This window comes from Morone saxatilis, unplaced genomic scaffold (assembly GCF_004916995.1).
Source record: "Morone saxatilis isolate NCDOM2014 unplaced genomic scaffold, NCSU_SB_2.0 Contig23, whole genome shotgun sequence".
NCBI lineage: Eukaryota > Metazoa > Chordata > Actinopteri > Moronidae > Morone > Morone saxatilis.
Window position 1 is genome coordinate 16,340,745 of NW_023339796.1, and position 14,164 is coordinate 16,354,908.

The 14,164-nt window shown below is 40.2% G+C and overlaps 3 protein-coding genes across 4 annotated transcripts in view; 2 read left to right on the forward strand and 1 right to left on the reverse strand.

The window, feature by feature from the left end:
• The window catches only part of pif1 (PIF1 5'-to-3' DNA helicase homolog (S. cerevisiae)), a 9,755-nt gene extending 5,469 nt beyond the window's left edge, over positions 1 to 4,286 (forward strand). Inside the window, exons 9-12 of the mRNA XM_035670884.1 lie at positions 259 to 346; positions 765 to 910; positions 3,628 to 3,819; positions 3,946 to 4,286. Coding sequence (XP_035526777.1) covers positions 259 to 346; positions 765 to 910; positions 3,628 to 3,819; positions 3,946 to 3,996 — 477 coding nt within the window. The 3' untranslated portion in view covers positions 3,997 to 4,286. The remainder of the gene's footprint in view (positions 1 to 258; positions 347 to 764; positions 911 to 3,627; positions 3,820 to 3,945) is intronic.
• Positions 4,287 to 4,756: 470 nt separating this feature from the next.
• On the reverse strand, positions 4,757 to 6,597 carry LOC118334684 (cytochrome b-c1 complex subunit 6, mitochondrial-like). The gene is made up of 4 exons (XM_035670713.1): positions 6,447 to 6,597; positions 6,042 to 6,104; positions 5,326 to 5,487; positions 4,757 to 5,165 (listed from the first exon to the last, which is right to left on the reverse strand). Exons 1-4 carry the CDS (start codon positions 6,492 to 6,494, stop codon positions 5,133 to 5,135), a joined length of 306 nt encoding a protein of 101 aa, XP_035526606.1. The 5' UTR covers positions 6,495 to 6,597; the 3' UTR covers positions 4,757 to 5,132.
• A 149-nt stretch (positions 6,598 to 6,746) lies between these two features.
• Positions 6,747 to 10,483, forward strand: nsun4 (NOP2/Sun RNA methyltransferase 4). Of its 2 annotated transcripts, none has more exons than XM_035669987.1 (8): positions 6,747 to 6,873; positions 7,327 to 7,546; positions 8,406 to 8,562; positions 8,877 to 9,031; positions 9,147 to 9,307; positions 9,439 to 9,563; positions 9,659 to 9,791; positions 9,959 to 10,483. In XM_035669987.1, exons 1-8 carry the CDS (start codon positions 6,781 to 6,783, stop codon positions 10,100 to 10,102), a joined length of 1,188 nt encoding a protein of 395 aa, XP_035525880.1. In that variant the 5' UTR covers positions 6,747 to 6,780; the 3' UTR covers positions 10,103 to 10,483. The 2 variants fall into 2 exon arrangements, with proteins under 2 accessions (XP_035525880.1, XP_035525881.1); XM_035669988.1 differs by having other exon boundaries at positions 7,327 to 7,537.
• The last annotated feature ends 3,681 nt before the right edge of the window (positions 10,484 to 14,164 follow it).

Consider the following 14,164-nt stretch of genomic DNA (forward strand, 5'->3'; position numbering starts at 1 on the left):
TTTTCAGTTGTTTATGTGAGAGTGTTTCAGTAGTGTATGTAAGAGCATTTCACATGTGTTTGTGAGAGGTAATTCTGAATAATGTCCCTGACGGCCCCTCATACAGGTAGGCGTGCACTTATTCTTTATTCTCCACAATCTCTGCAGTCTGGCACACAACATTGCACTTTTCATATGTATTGAGAATAGTGCGCTCAGTTAGCTTAAAGACATGTTTTTTCTTCTTTTTTTTTCTTGATGATGACTGTTCTTTTTAAGGTCATGCTGACAAAGAACCTGGATGTCGCTCGAGGTCTGGTGAATGGAGCACGAGGGGTTGTGGTGGCTTTTGAGTCTGGAAAACATGGCATGTATTTTTTATTTTTTTTTAATCAGTTTGCTGAAATATTTGCTCAGACAAGCCTGAATTTATTGAAAATCTTATTAAATATATTGAAAATATATCCATAGTGGCAAGATTACTTAAAGGAATAGTTTGACATTTTTGGGAAATGCACTTTATTTCCTTTTTGCTGACATTTAGGAAATGGGTGGGGAAATGTCTCACCTAGCATTTTGCATGTTATGAGGCAAAATATGACAAACCTGTTCATATCTCATCTATATCTCCTACACAAACAGAACTGAAAGAGACACGTTTCACAGGGTGTACATTCTAGACATATATTTTTTTTTTTTCTTGGCCAGGTGCAGTGAGCAGGTCAGACAAAAACAAAATGGCAGATTCCTTGATGAAAATTTGACAAATAAGTATTTTTCCCCAGGACTCCCACGTGTGCATTTCCTGTGCGGAGTCACAGAGGTGCTGAAGCCTGAGCGCTGGGTCTTTAAGTCCGGCGGTGGGATCCACCTGAGTCGACAGCAGCTGCCACTTAAACTGGCCTGGGCCATCTCCATCCACAAGAGCCAGGTGAGTACAGGGAAACATTGTTCAGTGTTGCCATGGGACACTAGTGTTTTGTGTGGGTGTCTTTTTGAATGAACGAGTCTCTTGATGAACAGCTGTCTTAATTTAGTTGGTCGGAAATGAATTTGCACCTCTAGACTGCTAAATACTGTTTGATTGAAAACATTGAGATCACCAAGAGAGGGAAGAGGTCAGATATACAGACAGCGTTTGGATGAACGCAATCCTTTCCCTATAACCTACTGACTGACATTGGCCTACCGGCAAATAAGATTGCTTTCACTGATGTCTGATATTTATTCGTTGTGTTGCATCAGTTTTGGGTTGGCTAAATGTTGTGTTGGTATTTCCAGCTTTAATCTAGATCAGAAATATCCGGATTGGATTAAATCTCAAATGTGGGTATTTCAACAAAGGAGATATGATCCTTATCCTGCAAAACTGGGCTATGGATAGTTTTGATGCTAAAAATCAGGATGATCCTGATCCCACTGGAAGGGTGGATGGATTCAAGGTGTAGAGATTATGGTGAATTAAAAAATAGGTGTGAAAAAACATTTTAGTTCACTGAAATAAGAATAAAAACTAGAAGAAATGATACTGATTTAAAAAAAAAAAATAAATAATAATATACAGGAATTGTCTCTAGTTTTCATCATTTGATCAAATGTGTCAACACAACAAGCATAAGGAGGCATTTGTGCGTATGTTTATTGACACTGACCTACATGGTTGAGTGTCAGTGTGTTTGTAATATCTACTCTGAACTTCCTAAATCTTGCCCCTGACAAACCTGTAACTAACACTGAAACTAATAAAAACTAAACTAAAACAAAACATTTTTAACAACAATGCAGATGAGTGGATATGAATAATAAGCAAAGTGATAGGATAGCAAAAATTCAGATCTAAATTAAAGGTTTTAAAATGCTGGGCCCAGAGGATAACCCCTAAGATCATGAACATGGTAAACATTATACCTGGGTCAGTATTAACGTTGCCGTTATTAGCATGTTGACTTTAGCATTTGGCTCTAAGCATCACTGTGCCTAAGTACAGCCTCACTGAGCTGCTGGACTGGCAAGTTCATACTACATATGGATTCTAAGCAGGTTTTGAGCAGACGGCATGCATACTAAATGTGGTCAATTTGAGTGCACTGCTGAGGCACTCTATTCTCCCATAATTCAATGCATTCAAGGAAATGGAGGCGTTGCTCATAGCCAGAAAATTATTAAATTATAGGTTATGGTTAAATATATAGAACTGGTTTGGAGACTGGATTCTGGACACGACATGGTCTTGTTTTAAAGAGTTTCTCTGTTCAGTGAGCACACCACTGTTCCTAATCCTACTTTTCATTGTGATGGATGGCCAGGCACTCTCTCACGCTGTGCCATAACATAACAGAGTGAGAGCATGTTAATCTGCTTTCCAGGTGAACACGGGTTCCCCTTGGCTGGCCACTGACAACCCACCCTCTCTCTCCTCCCCACTTCCTGTCATCCATCCGTGTGTTATCTAATAAATGCCGTTACCAATCACCCAGTTCTCACCAACCGCTCCCACTCTGCTCCCACACCATATTCTATAGCCTGATTTCAGACTCTGAAATTGGTTAGTGGAAAAAAGGGTCCCTCTAGGTAATTGAGTTCATTGGTCACAACCAATGTGCCACCAGTGTCTGATCTACAGCAGAGGAGCTAAAGCGCAGGGAAATAAAAAGGAAATCCCACACCTGCATCCATCAGAGGAAATGAGGGCACCTGAAGAAAAACATGGTGGATTTGAGATATTGCCCGTGTGGCTTTAAATCCTGAAATAATTGCCCCCATTCTTTCAAATGTTTACACTGAAAAATATTTTCTGCAAGAAATAGTTAAAAAAGCAGTCGGTTGTGTTTAGTGCTGGTGACCGGTTTGTGTTACTCACACTTGCCGTAAGCCTAATTGGCATCACAAGTACTGAAGGTTTTTTAACCCTCGTATTGTCTTCCCATTTACTATGCACAGTTTGTCCTCCCGGGTCAAATTGACCCAGTCTGTTTTGACTGCTTATAAAGCATGAGGTATAAAATGATCACCAAATGTTTTTGTTCCACCTTTTTAGTGAACTTGTTTCCAACACATTAACATATTTTACACTTATTTTTGTAATGTATGGTATGATAGACCTAATTTACATAAAATTACAAATCATTTTTGAGTAAAAAAAAGCAGAAATTGTGAATTATTTTCATGATGGTTATGATCAGAAGCACATATGTTGATGCATTATCAGTCTGGTAAATGTCAAAGTTTAGTCAGGATATTTTTTGAAACCATTTAAATTTTTTTAATGGCAGCAAATAGTATAACACCTGTTGTCCTCCCAGGTCAAATTGACCCATCTAGTTTGACTGTTTATAAAGCATAAAGTGTAAAATGATCACACCATTCTGTGTTCCATATTTTTTTTTTTTTTTTTTAGCCAACTTCATTCCAACTCATTACCACAAATTTTAAACTTCTTTTACACCTTTATTTATAGACAGGAGGGTTTTTAATATACTAATGAGCTGTGAAATCCATGTTTTTGGAGATTTTATGTCAAATACTGGAATATCAATCAATATTGAATGTTTTATTTTGAACCACAAAATAAATCTAAATGAGTAAACGCATGCTAGCACATCAGTCATTGTGATCTGCAACCAATTATTTTTTGTTCATTGATTTTAGGGAATGACACTGGATTGTGTGGAAATCTCTCTGGCACGTGTGTTTGAGAGCGGTCAGGCTTATGTTGCCTTGTCTCGGGCTCGGAGTCTGGAAGGTCTGAGGGTCATGGACTTTGACCCCCGCGTGGTCAGGGCAGATCCAGATGTTCTCGTCTTCTATAGGAAACTGAGGAAGGAGAGGCTGCTCATGCAGGTGAGTGCGCTCATGTCATTATCATAACCTGTAGACATTGTCGATAACTGCAGGAGATCCTTTTTTTATTATTTTTTTTTAAGAAATACTTCAACAAACTTTTTAATCTTAAACTGCTTTTTCCAGGCCTCCATGGATGATTTTGTTGGCAACTGCAACAAAGAAAACTCTTGGTGAGACGGTGAATTCATCTACACCTGTAACATTATGCACTGTGTGCGTGAATGATGTGCCAATTATCGTCTTGTTTTATTTCTCCTGGGACTGTTTGGTTTACTGGAACAAATACAACCACAGACATCTACCATCTACCTCATGTTTCCTGTTTTAACCGGCAGTACTAGAAGTCACACTGCCCCCTTCTGATCAGTACTGTAATTTCATTTTTTTTAAGAGCTTATTTTTATGACTTGATTTTTAATTTATTATGATTGCTGACATGTATTCCAATAAAGTTTTAGTCAACTTACATCTCTGCATCCTTTGTCATGTCAAACATCTGTGTTTACCCTATTTCATGTCAAAATTGCAGATGTGAAAAAGGCCCATTTGTCCAAAAATGTCCATTTGACCCAACTGTGTGCCTGTAACATCCAGATCTTTAGATATTTCTGGGCTTTTTATGCCTTTTTATTGGACAGGACAATATTTGAAGACCATTATTATTCAAATTAACAGTTTTTACTCAAAAGTCCAGTTTGATTTTTTCTGACTTTGCGTTCCTTTGTCCTCTAAAGACCAGACATGTACGGGTTGTTGGGTTACTACCTGATGAATATAGATAAGGGAGGGATGGGGACAATATGCAGCAAAGGCTAGGACTAGACTGGCCTACATGTGGCCAGATCAGATGCGGTTTCTCTTATAGTCTGTCATGCAATCACTTCCACTTGTACCAACGAACAATCCAAAGGTTTAAAATGATCCAATTCAGGCAAATGGAAACAAAAGAAGCTTTATTTTCCGGTGAGGACAATGAATTCATGATTGAACCTGAGGTAAATTCTCCCTTATAAGAGCAGTATACTTGATTTTGCATATGAACTGACCGCATTGTGAAGAATAGTCATTTTTTTGCACAACCTTAACAACCTGGAGGCACCCATTATTACCTATACAACCACTGACTCATTACACACACTGCTTCTGATCCTGTCTAAACACAAGTATGCACTGTATAGAGAGCAGCGTGTATTTAGTCCATAAATTCATTTACATTAATACACAGGAGGGCAACAACAAAACTGTCCTGATTATTTTACAGTTTTAGCAGTTAAATAGAATCTACAGCTGCAAGTGGTTGGACAGGCAGGTCATTTCACGTTGTGGAACAGCTTGTGTGATACCTATAAAGACAAAAGGAGAACAGTTACCATCTTTACTAAAAGGCAAAAGCACAAATCAATTCACATGCAGTTTTGTTGCCGTTTGGGCACTGAAAGGGAACAGAGGCACACATTATTTTCTTGAAATCTACCCCTCTTTGTGTCACTAACACACACTTACACAATGGTCCCGTGCATGCAGGAAGTCAAAGAGTTCTTCTGTGCAGTCCTCCAAAGTGTTGGATCTGGAGCTGACCCGGGCTTCACAAGTCTCCAGACGCTCCCTCGTGTGCACACAGTGTTCAGTCTGCTCACACTTTGTTCGTATTACATCTATAGGGTCCTGGGTGGGACAAAAAGTAAATGTGGTATATTATTCAAAATGGTTCGTCATGAAGACTAACTTTACCCAAACAAATTACGATCACCAAATCAACCAATCACATATTTGGCAGTAAATGCTGCTTTCAGCAACTTTGCTCCAACATAATTCATTTTCTGATATCAAAGTCCTTTACTCTCACTCGACATTAATATGTTAAAGCCTGATGCACAAAATCATGTTTACTGATCGTGAATGTGATTTTGGATCCTTTGAATTGGAGTGGTTTAAAGTATAAAGTAGCAGAAAATGGAGATGCTAAATAATGTATAAATGCATTCAAAATGTTCATGAGAAAACAAAACTCTGTACCTGTCTCACAGTAGGATTAGTTGGAGTGTCTTAAAAACAATGACTTCTTGCCCATATCTGGCATTGAAAGGTGTATTCCTTAAAGTTATCTAATGAGACTTGTGTGTCCATACTTGAGTTTTCTTAAAACTCTGAGTGTGAAGGCAGTTGAGTTCCTTGTTCATACTTCAGGAATATGAGTAAAAATGTATGAACAAACTTACCACCATATCTTCCTCTTCTTCCTCCTCTTCTTCTTCCTCTTCCTCAGCAGGCGCATCTTCCTCCTAGTCAGTGACAATAATATGATAAATAGACAAGATAAAATATCTAATTTACAAAGATATAAGGGCTGCAAAAATTCCACTTCTGCTAAAAATAACAATACAACTAAAACTCAAATAGCAAGCCAACACATATTTTAGATTTGAGGGGCTCACAGTAAAAAGTAGTTTAATGAAGTTTAATGTGTATGTGTATGTTTGATGCTACTAGTAAGCTCATATTGAAACGTCTGAACCAGCCGACACTAAACTCGACGTTACAGCTCAGTGTCGGGGTACTGAGCCGGGTTAGGTAAGCTAACTTGGCCAAACACACAAAAAAGCAACTATCAATATTTTCAGTACCTCGTCGTCGGGGTCTCCGTATGTGAGCATCTTCCTCTCGAAAACCATGATTACGGCTCTGAAATTTACTAGAAACAGCAGAGGACAGAGGTCTCTTCAGTAGCACTGCTTCTCGTTGAGGACGTGAGGTCGGTCACACGCAGGAAACGACGAGAAGGATCACCGGATAAAGTTTCCTATTGGTTAAAAGTAATGATTGAAGTTGCTCTGGTCCAATCACCTGCCTAGATTCTGTTTAAGGCCCGCCCATTCGATTAGGCAGTACGTGCGGAACCTTTGTTGTGGCTGTCGGAGCGAGAAGAAGACGGACCCAGAAAACTGTAGCACGGCAGTGATGGCACTGCTCTTGGACAGCAGACTTCTTCTGAGAAAAGTGAAAGATTTAAGGTGTTTCACGCCGAGACGACACCGAGTGAAAGAGAAATGGGTAAGCTGTCAGAGCAGTAATTGATATATCAGTTGTGTAAAAGCGTTGGACTCACGCAGAGATTAGGAATATCTAACATTGGCCACATAGCAGCATGGAGTAGGTATTACTGAAGAGTATTGCATTTTGACAATAACTCTTTATATAAAGGCGTGTGTAATTAATGAGAGCTGGACCTAAGATGTTTGCCCCTCAAATGGAAAATAAATGACAATATCTACAAGTATAACTTGTAGCTGAGTGTAATCAATAGAGTCATGAAATTGTTTAATTTAAGACATAAATAAACTTCTTGATGATTCTGTTGTTCTCTCATACAGTATAATAACATTTAGATTTTCATTTAACAATATAAAATGTTACACAACTTGTCTTTGTCAAATCTTGACCCAAATTCCTGGTGTTTAATTTGACTAATTAAAATAAACATTAAATCTGTGTGTGTTTGGACAGGCTGCCACACGTGCCAAGCAGCCTCCCACCAGCCTGGCCCTGCAGCACTTTGATGCCACCTACGGCGGGCAGCTGGGACAGCTGTGGCCATCAATCCGAGTCGCCTTGCTGTCAGAGAAGAAATACGGAGCCCTGTTCAATAACTTCTCCCACGAGTCTATTCTGGCACACTTAGAAGCCCAGGGATGCAGAGACTTCATCAGTGACACAGGTACAGAGGGTAGGTGTGCACCCAGTGTTTACAGTGAACCTGCCATTGTAGGCTTTCAGGTTTTGATACTGAGAGCTCACACATTGTTTTTTCAGTTTTTTTCCCTTCAGAGCAGCAAGAGATACATTCACATTGTTAATAATATACAGAATTAATTTTATAGGGAATGCGTTGTTCAGAGGTTCAGGTAATATTAGGGTTTTATAATCAACATGCAGTAGGTAGATTGAAGTGTCAGTTATAGCCATTTGTATTTTGATAATACAGAGCATAACATTTACTGATTGTGCACTTAAATCTCCACATAAGCTCTTAACTGAAAGAAACCCAAAGGCTCTATTTGCTAATGCTATATTAAACATTGCAAACTAACCCAGTATTTGTGTGGTTTTCATACAAATTGCATGTGTCTAATGGCAGCCCCTTTATTTTGTGCATATTGAATTTTATTATTATAAAATTCTTCCCCAGAGACCTTTTCTGATGTTCTTCCTTGAGATAAAGTACCACTGGTGCGAAAAACTTTATTTGTAACATTTAGGTTTGTTATGGTTGACAAGCCATAACCAAGGTTGCTGGAAGGTGGTGTACAATTTGAAATATATATTGACTCATATTGTTATTTAGTAGAATTATGATTCAGGGGGTGTATACTAGGGATGCAATCCAGGTTGTGACAAAACCATAACATTGTTTCAGTGTGAACGTTTGGTTTTAAGTTTGTATGTAAGACAAATAGTAAAAAATGCAAAAAAGCCACTGTCTGTCTTCTCTGAAAGCCTTCATATTAAACTCCAGTTTTTTCATGTAATTAAAAAGCACAGTCCCTCTCCTCATATCATCAGTTCTGTATTCTTAATTCCTGCAGCTCAGCCATCTGAGGTAGAAGTTGACGAGGAATCCAACTGTGTTTCTATAAAGAAATCTGACATTGATGGTCAGCTACTATCTCCTCTACAGCTTAGTCCTCACATCAAGTGCTTAGTGTTTCCAAGAGGGGACATCACAAGATTCAAGCCTGCAAGGTGAGAGTATTTGTTGGCATGAGTCCTGTTGTTTAACGTCTTGTACAACTCTGATCGTTTGTAACTTGATAAATATACTGTGTTTACCCTATTTCATGTCAAAATTGCAGATGTGAAAAAGGCCCATTTGTCCAACATGTCCATATTACCCAACTGTGTGCCTGTAACATCCAGATCTTTAGATATTTCTGGGCTTTTTATGCCTTTTTATTGGACAGGACAATATTTGAAGACCATTATTATTCAAATTAACAGTTTTTACTCAAAAGTCCAGTTTGATTTTTTCTGACTTTGCGTTCCTTTGTCCTCTAAAGACCAGACATGTACGGGTTGTTGGGTTACTACCTGATGGACGCAGCATCTGTGCTGCCTGTTCTCGCGTTAGATGTTCAAGAAGGTCACAATGTGCTTGACCTCTGTGCTGCTCCAGGAGGCAAAACCCTGGCTTTACTTCAGACCCAGTCTATAGGTAAGAGAACCGCTCTCACCTGTCTGTTTTCCTCACTGCCGAAACCTCCTTGTCTTCCTCGTCTGTTAGTGCTCTCAGTTGTAGTCAACCCTTCAAGCCTGTGTTTATGTCAAAGGTTTTTTGTGCGTGAATGACTCATCGGTGTCCCGGACTTTGCGACTGAGAAGGGTTCTCCGCAGTTACGTTCCTAAGCAGTTTTTGACAGACGAGAAACTACACATCAGCTCCCTTGACGGCACCAAGTGGGGTGAAGTCGAGAGTAACACTTTTGACAGGGTAAGCCAGTGTTGTCATCACGTTTATCCTTTTTCGAACATAATTTGCAGAGTGCCAGTGCCTGTATTAATGATACAGTCAACCAAATACCACCCCTTTTTTCCACATCCTCCTTCCTTTTGTGTATTCAGGTCCTTGTTGACGTCCCCTGCACCACTGACAGACATTCACTAACAGAGGACGACAACAATATATTCAGTAAGAGCAGAACTGGGGAGAGACGGAGGCTGCCAGAGCTACAGCTGGAGCTGCTACTGTGAGTTCTGAAGAAACTATAAAGATATAAAGTTTGGTTATTACAGTTCAGTCCACTTTACAGCTACAAGTGAACAAACTCCCTTTATCCTGCAGGGCGGGAATCGAAGCAGCTTGTCCAGGTGGGGAAATCCTCTACTCCACCTGCACACTTTCTCAAATCCAGAACCAGAGTGTGGTGGAGCAGGCCATCTTCTTGGCTCAAGAGAACCACGGCATCCGCCTTCAGGTCAGTCAGTACACACTGTAAACTGTGTATCAGAGATTCAGTGATAAATAATAATATTAGTAGTGCAAGGTAACTATGTTCTGACCTCTGGGAAGTAATAAATAATTAATAATTAGAACTCTTTGTTCTCCTTTTTCCCTCTTTGTCCTGATCAAATGTACATGCAGGTTGTTGACCTGAGACCGCTCACACACATGTTTAGGAAAACCTTTCACTTCGCTCCCGACCTCCACCTGGGTGAGATGGTCATCCCACACTTAGCCGCTAACTTTGGCCCCATCTACATGTGCAAGCTAAGGAGGCTTTCATAGACTTGTGGACGGCTTTGCCTAAAAGCTTGTTGACATTTGAATGTCTGTGTCAATGCTTTATGGACTGGATGGAGGCGATGCTCTGGACTGGACTCTGGACTCTGGACTGTAGGAGCACAGTTGAAGGAGAAGATTTCATTGTGGTGGTTGACGGTTGAAACACTGGACTACTGTTGGTTAAATGTGACAGAAAACACAAAGAATCCAGCTGGACCTGGAACATGACATTATAACTGTGGACAACACTGAGTTACAGTTTTCATGGAGATGTTGGACTCTGGTAAACCAATAGGAAAGCCAAGTGAACTGCTATCAGTTAAAACTCTGATTTGAATATTTTCTTTGACTCTGTAGATGTGCTTATGATTAAACCATGTCTTATAACTGTAGTTTCATTTTTGCCCTGTAGGTGGCAACATTAGATAAAGATTAAAGTGTCCTGTATATTCTGTGTCCACTAGAGGACACTAAGGGTGTGAGTAAAGGAGCTCCACTATGTATGTCCTCTTGCACTGTGTCAGATGCACAGAGATGAATATTTCAGGTTGGGGAATGACATTACTGAAACACAAATTTCCATCAGAATTACCTGCTCTCTTTAACTCCCAATGAAAATGGGTCTGGCTTGTTCTATGGTTATTCATCAGGTTTGATGTCTTTGCCTAATAACGCGATATGTGGGTATGTGGAAGGAGGGCATAATGAACAGGCAGGTAATGACTTATTTGACCATTTGGCTTCTCACATCTGAATCTGTGCAACTTTCATTATGATAGCTGGGATTGACTCCGTTTTGCATTGACATCACTCAGAGGTGAAATGTTTCCTCTTATCACAAGCTAATGTGAGCGCAGAGGTGCCTCTTTTCCCCATCACACCGCCGATGACCCTTTATGTTGTCCTGGCCAGGCAATGTAGCGTGAAAAAGGTGTGTGTGTGTGTGTGTATATGTGTGTGCCTAACGAGTCCACCATCCACATCCCACTGTCATTAAGCTGCTCCAAGTGCAGGAGCTGACTCCCATCCCCGTGCAGGGATGGACGGCAGCCATGCGGCTCCCAGATGAACATTAAAGAGGCAGCAGAGAGCTAAAATGGGACGTCTCGCCCTGTTTTGCCCCTCCGCTTTTTTATTCCACAGATGAGTGCAGATAATTTTCTGTGCGATTGTGAGTGATTACTGCATTACTGCGGTAAAAGGGGATGTATCTGGGAATGCAGAGGGAATTAATGACACATAAAAACTATTTTTGTATTGACTGCTTTCGTCTCCAGGGCCTTGAATGCCTCTTCGCACATCGTGTGATTACCTAAACGTATTGTAAATATGTGTTTCCTATGGGCTCTTACATAAATTTACATGTTTTAACACTCAGGAGATGGCAGACTGTTAGAGATGAGTTACTCTCTATTCTGCCTGTCTATAGACTCCACTGACTGTCTGCTTTATTATTGAATTAGCCAATGAACCGCTGTGCATTTGTGTCCCTGTGTGTAAGCCTGTGTTAGGAAGACGTATGCTGTGTATTAGAAAGATGAATCTTATGGATTTACCTACACAACCATGCTTCTTTTTTTAGTAATAAACATGCAAAACACTGTAATAGTGTTATGTTTTCACCTCCTACCTCAAAAGCTACTGAATGGACACTACAGCAGGTTATTAAGTGACTGCAGAAGGGAAAGGAAACATGTCTTACAGGGTCCCCGTTTTGTCTAAATGAGTTGATTACGTGTTTGTGTGTGTGTAGAGTGTAGTCTGTGTATTTAAAGCATATGCTGCTGTTCCTGCTGTGGTGTTTTCCAGCCCACAGGTGAGGATAAGACGTGTGTCCCAGTTGGCAGTGGGAGAGAGGATTTCACCGGTGGGGGTCTTTGTCGCAGATGCAGTGTAGACTGAGCCTAGCAGGATGCGCTCTCTACTGCTCTCAGCCACAGGGCGGATAGAAAATGCTATGTGGCCTTCTTTTTTTTTTTTTTTCCTTCAGCTGTTCATATCTAGGCAGGTTGTACTTGAAGCGTATTTCTGTTTACCTTTTTACAAGCATCCATTGTCATTAGTGAAAGGATCATTTGTATTACGTGTTTCACTCACACTCATATCACAGTATGACAGACAGCAGACTGAGGAGGTGAAGAGTGACTGAGAGCAGGTGACATGCACAGGTTGACTTTGTCTCTTTTCATTCTCTTCAGGGTTTTTTTTTTGCGTAATTCATAATTGATGGATGCTTTCCAGGAAGTTGATCTACTACCACATCCATCAGTGAAGTTTGCAGTCTCTCATACTGTACTCTACAGGCCCGTTTACATTCTGTAACAATAGAACCTTTCTTCATAATATGGTTGGGTTGGACTATATAATAATATATGATCTGTCAACTATCAGGAGATTTTGCTTTGCCATTAATATGGAGGTAAATATTTATTTAGGGAATATTGTATTTTTATATGATTTTTGCATTAATATAAAGATGGACCTTGATTTGTCAAGTATTTTAATTGCCGGATTACTCATTCATGTCAGGGTTTTCTTGTAAATTTGTTAAATCAAATCTGGATTCCAGATTTGATTGAAGCCTGTTTCACCAAATTGTACTACAATTAATGATACTACATTTAATGATATATACACACTTTTTGTTGCAGCTCAGTGTTTCTACTCAAAACTACATACTGCCCTTTTGAGTTACTTCAAACAAGCTCTGTATACCAGCTCATATAGTCAATATGTGATTTAAGCATTCTCCGATAGACTCTATGAACTGTCTGAGAGCAGTCCTGAGCAATGCAGTGAGGCCCACATTGGAAATGCAACCGTAGGTTTAGACTGCAGCCAGATTAAGAAGAGAGAGAATGGGGTTTTTCTTCTCTCTAAGAAGATTACCCGGGGAGGGGTGAGATGGCAGTCAGAGTGTCTAAGAAAAAAAGGACCAGAAGAAAATGGAAGATGAAGTGGAACTAAAGGAGGGTGGCCCAGGATACACAGTTTAGCCACCTGTTGTCTGCCTCTTGATATCACTCTTTCTTTGTTTCTCTATCTCTATAACATCTATCTTTGCACTGTCTCTTGTGTTCATTATTAAACATTAGGATAAAAGTTTTTAAAGTTTTAAAGGTCTTTGGTATAAAAGGGGAAAGGATTGTTGCCATGTTACTTTTTTTTAGAGAAGTTTGAACCTCAAGCATCATGTGTGTGTTGAATGTCTTTCGAGGTAGTTTCTTTTTTTCTTTTTCTTTTTTTTTGCATGTGTATGTGCAGCTGTGAACCTGATTGTACTTGTGCTTCCTTCTCTTAAGTTCCTTCTGGTGGTTTCCAGGAGGGCTTTGATGTGTATCTGGGCAATGCACTATTAGAGGGATTTCCCTGGGCCTGACAGCTCAGAGAATATGCAGCGAAATGGCAATGCCAGTGGGCTAAAAGAATGCTGGAAACAGGATTAGGATCATATTCTGGCAGACCCTGTCACCTCCTCAATGGGCCGAGGTTTCTAATGCTGGCACTTTTCATTCTCGCCATGGTTAAAACCTTTAAGAGAACCATGGAGAGGAGGGAGAAAAAAGCCCTGATTGAATGGTACACTGTGATTTTTGTGTGGGGGGCTTGCTCCGTGGGGTTGTGTGTGTGTGTGTGCGTGTGTGTGCGTGCGTGTGTGTGTGAGAGAGGGAAAGAGGAAGAGAGTCAAGGGAAGAGATGCAGCAAACCAATGAGCCTGTGTGGGTGTAAACTTTTATAAAATACCTTCTTTTTTTGAGAAGTTTGGACAACTAAAATCGGTCTTACCTGAGTTTGAAAGCATTGGGTTCGTATCCTCGTATCACTGCTACAATTTATTGGGTGATTTTCAGACCTCTCTCTATCTCTCTCACACACACACATCACATGCTTAAAGGAAAAAAAGATGGAGATGCGTGTGCAGCCATAAATAGGTGGTTATAGTGGTGAATATACAGCCCTGAGAGATGGAAGCACCTGATCCAGCATCAAGGGCTCAACACACTTGACCCTGCAGCAGTACAATCTAGCAATCCCTGTTCAACCCCCAGGGTGTGTGTGTGTGTG

Coding starts and splice junctions, on each gene's coding strand:
- LOC118334684 (XM_035670713.1), bottom strand. CDS start 6,494: ATGGTTTTCGAGAGGAAGATGCTCACATACGGAGACCCCGACGACGAG. Junction 6,105..6,446: donor ACGGAGACCCCGACGACGAG/GTACTGAAAATA, acceptor GTCACTGACTAG/GAGGAAGATGCGCCTGCTGA. Junction 5,166..5,325: donor TGCATGCACGGGACCATTGT/GTAAGTGTGTGT, acceptor TTGTCTTTATAG/GTATCACACAAGCTGTTCCA.
- nsun4 (XM_035669987.1), top strand. CDS start 6,781: ATGGCACTGCTCTTGGACAGCAGACTTCTTCTGAGAAAAGTGAAAGAT. Junction 6,874..7,326: donor ACCGAGTGAAAGAGAAATGG/GTAAGCTGTCAG, acceptor GTGTTTGGACAG/GCTGCCACACGTGCCAAGCA. Junction 7,547..8,405: donor CAGTGACACAGGTACAGAGG/GTAGGTGTGCAC, acceptor TAATTCCTGCAG/CTCAGCCATCTGAGGTAGAA.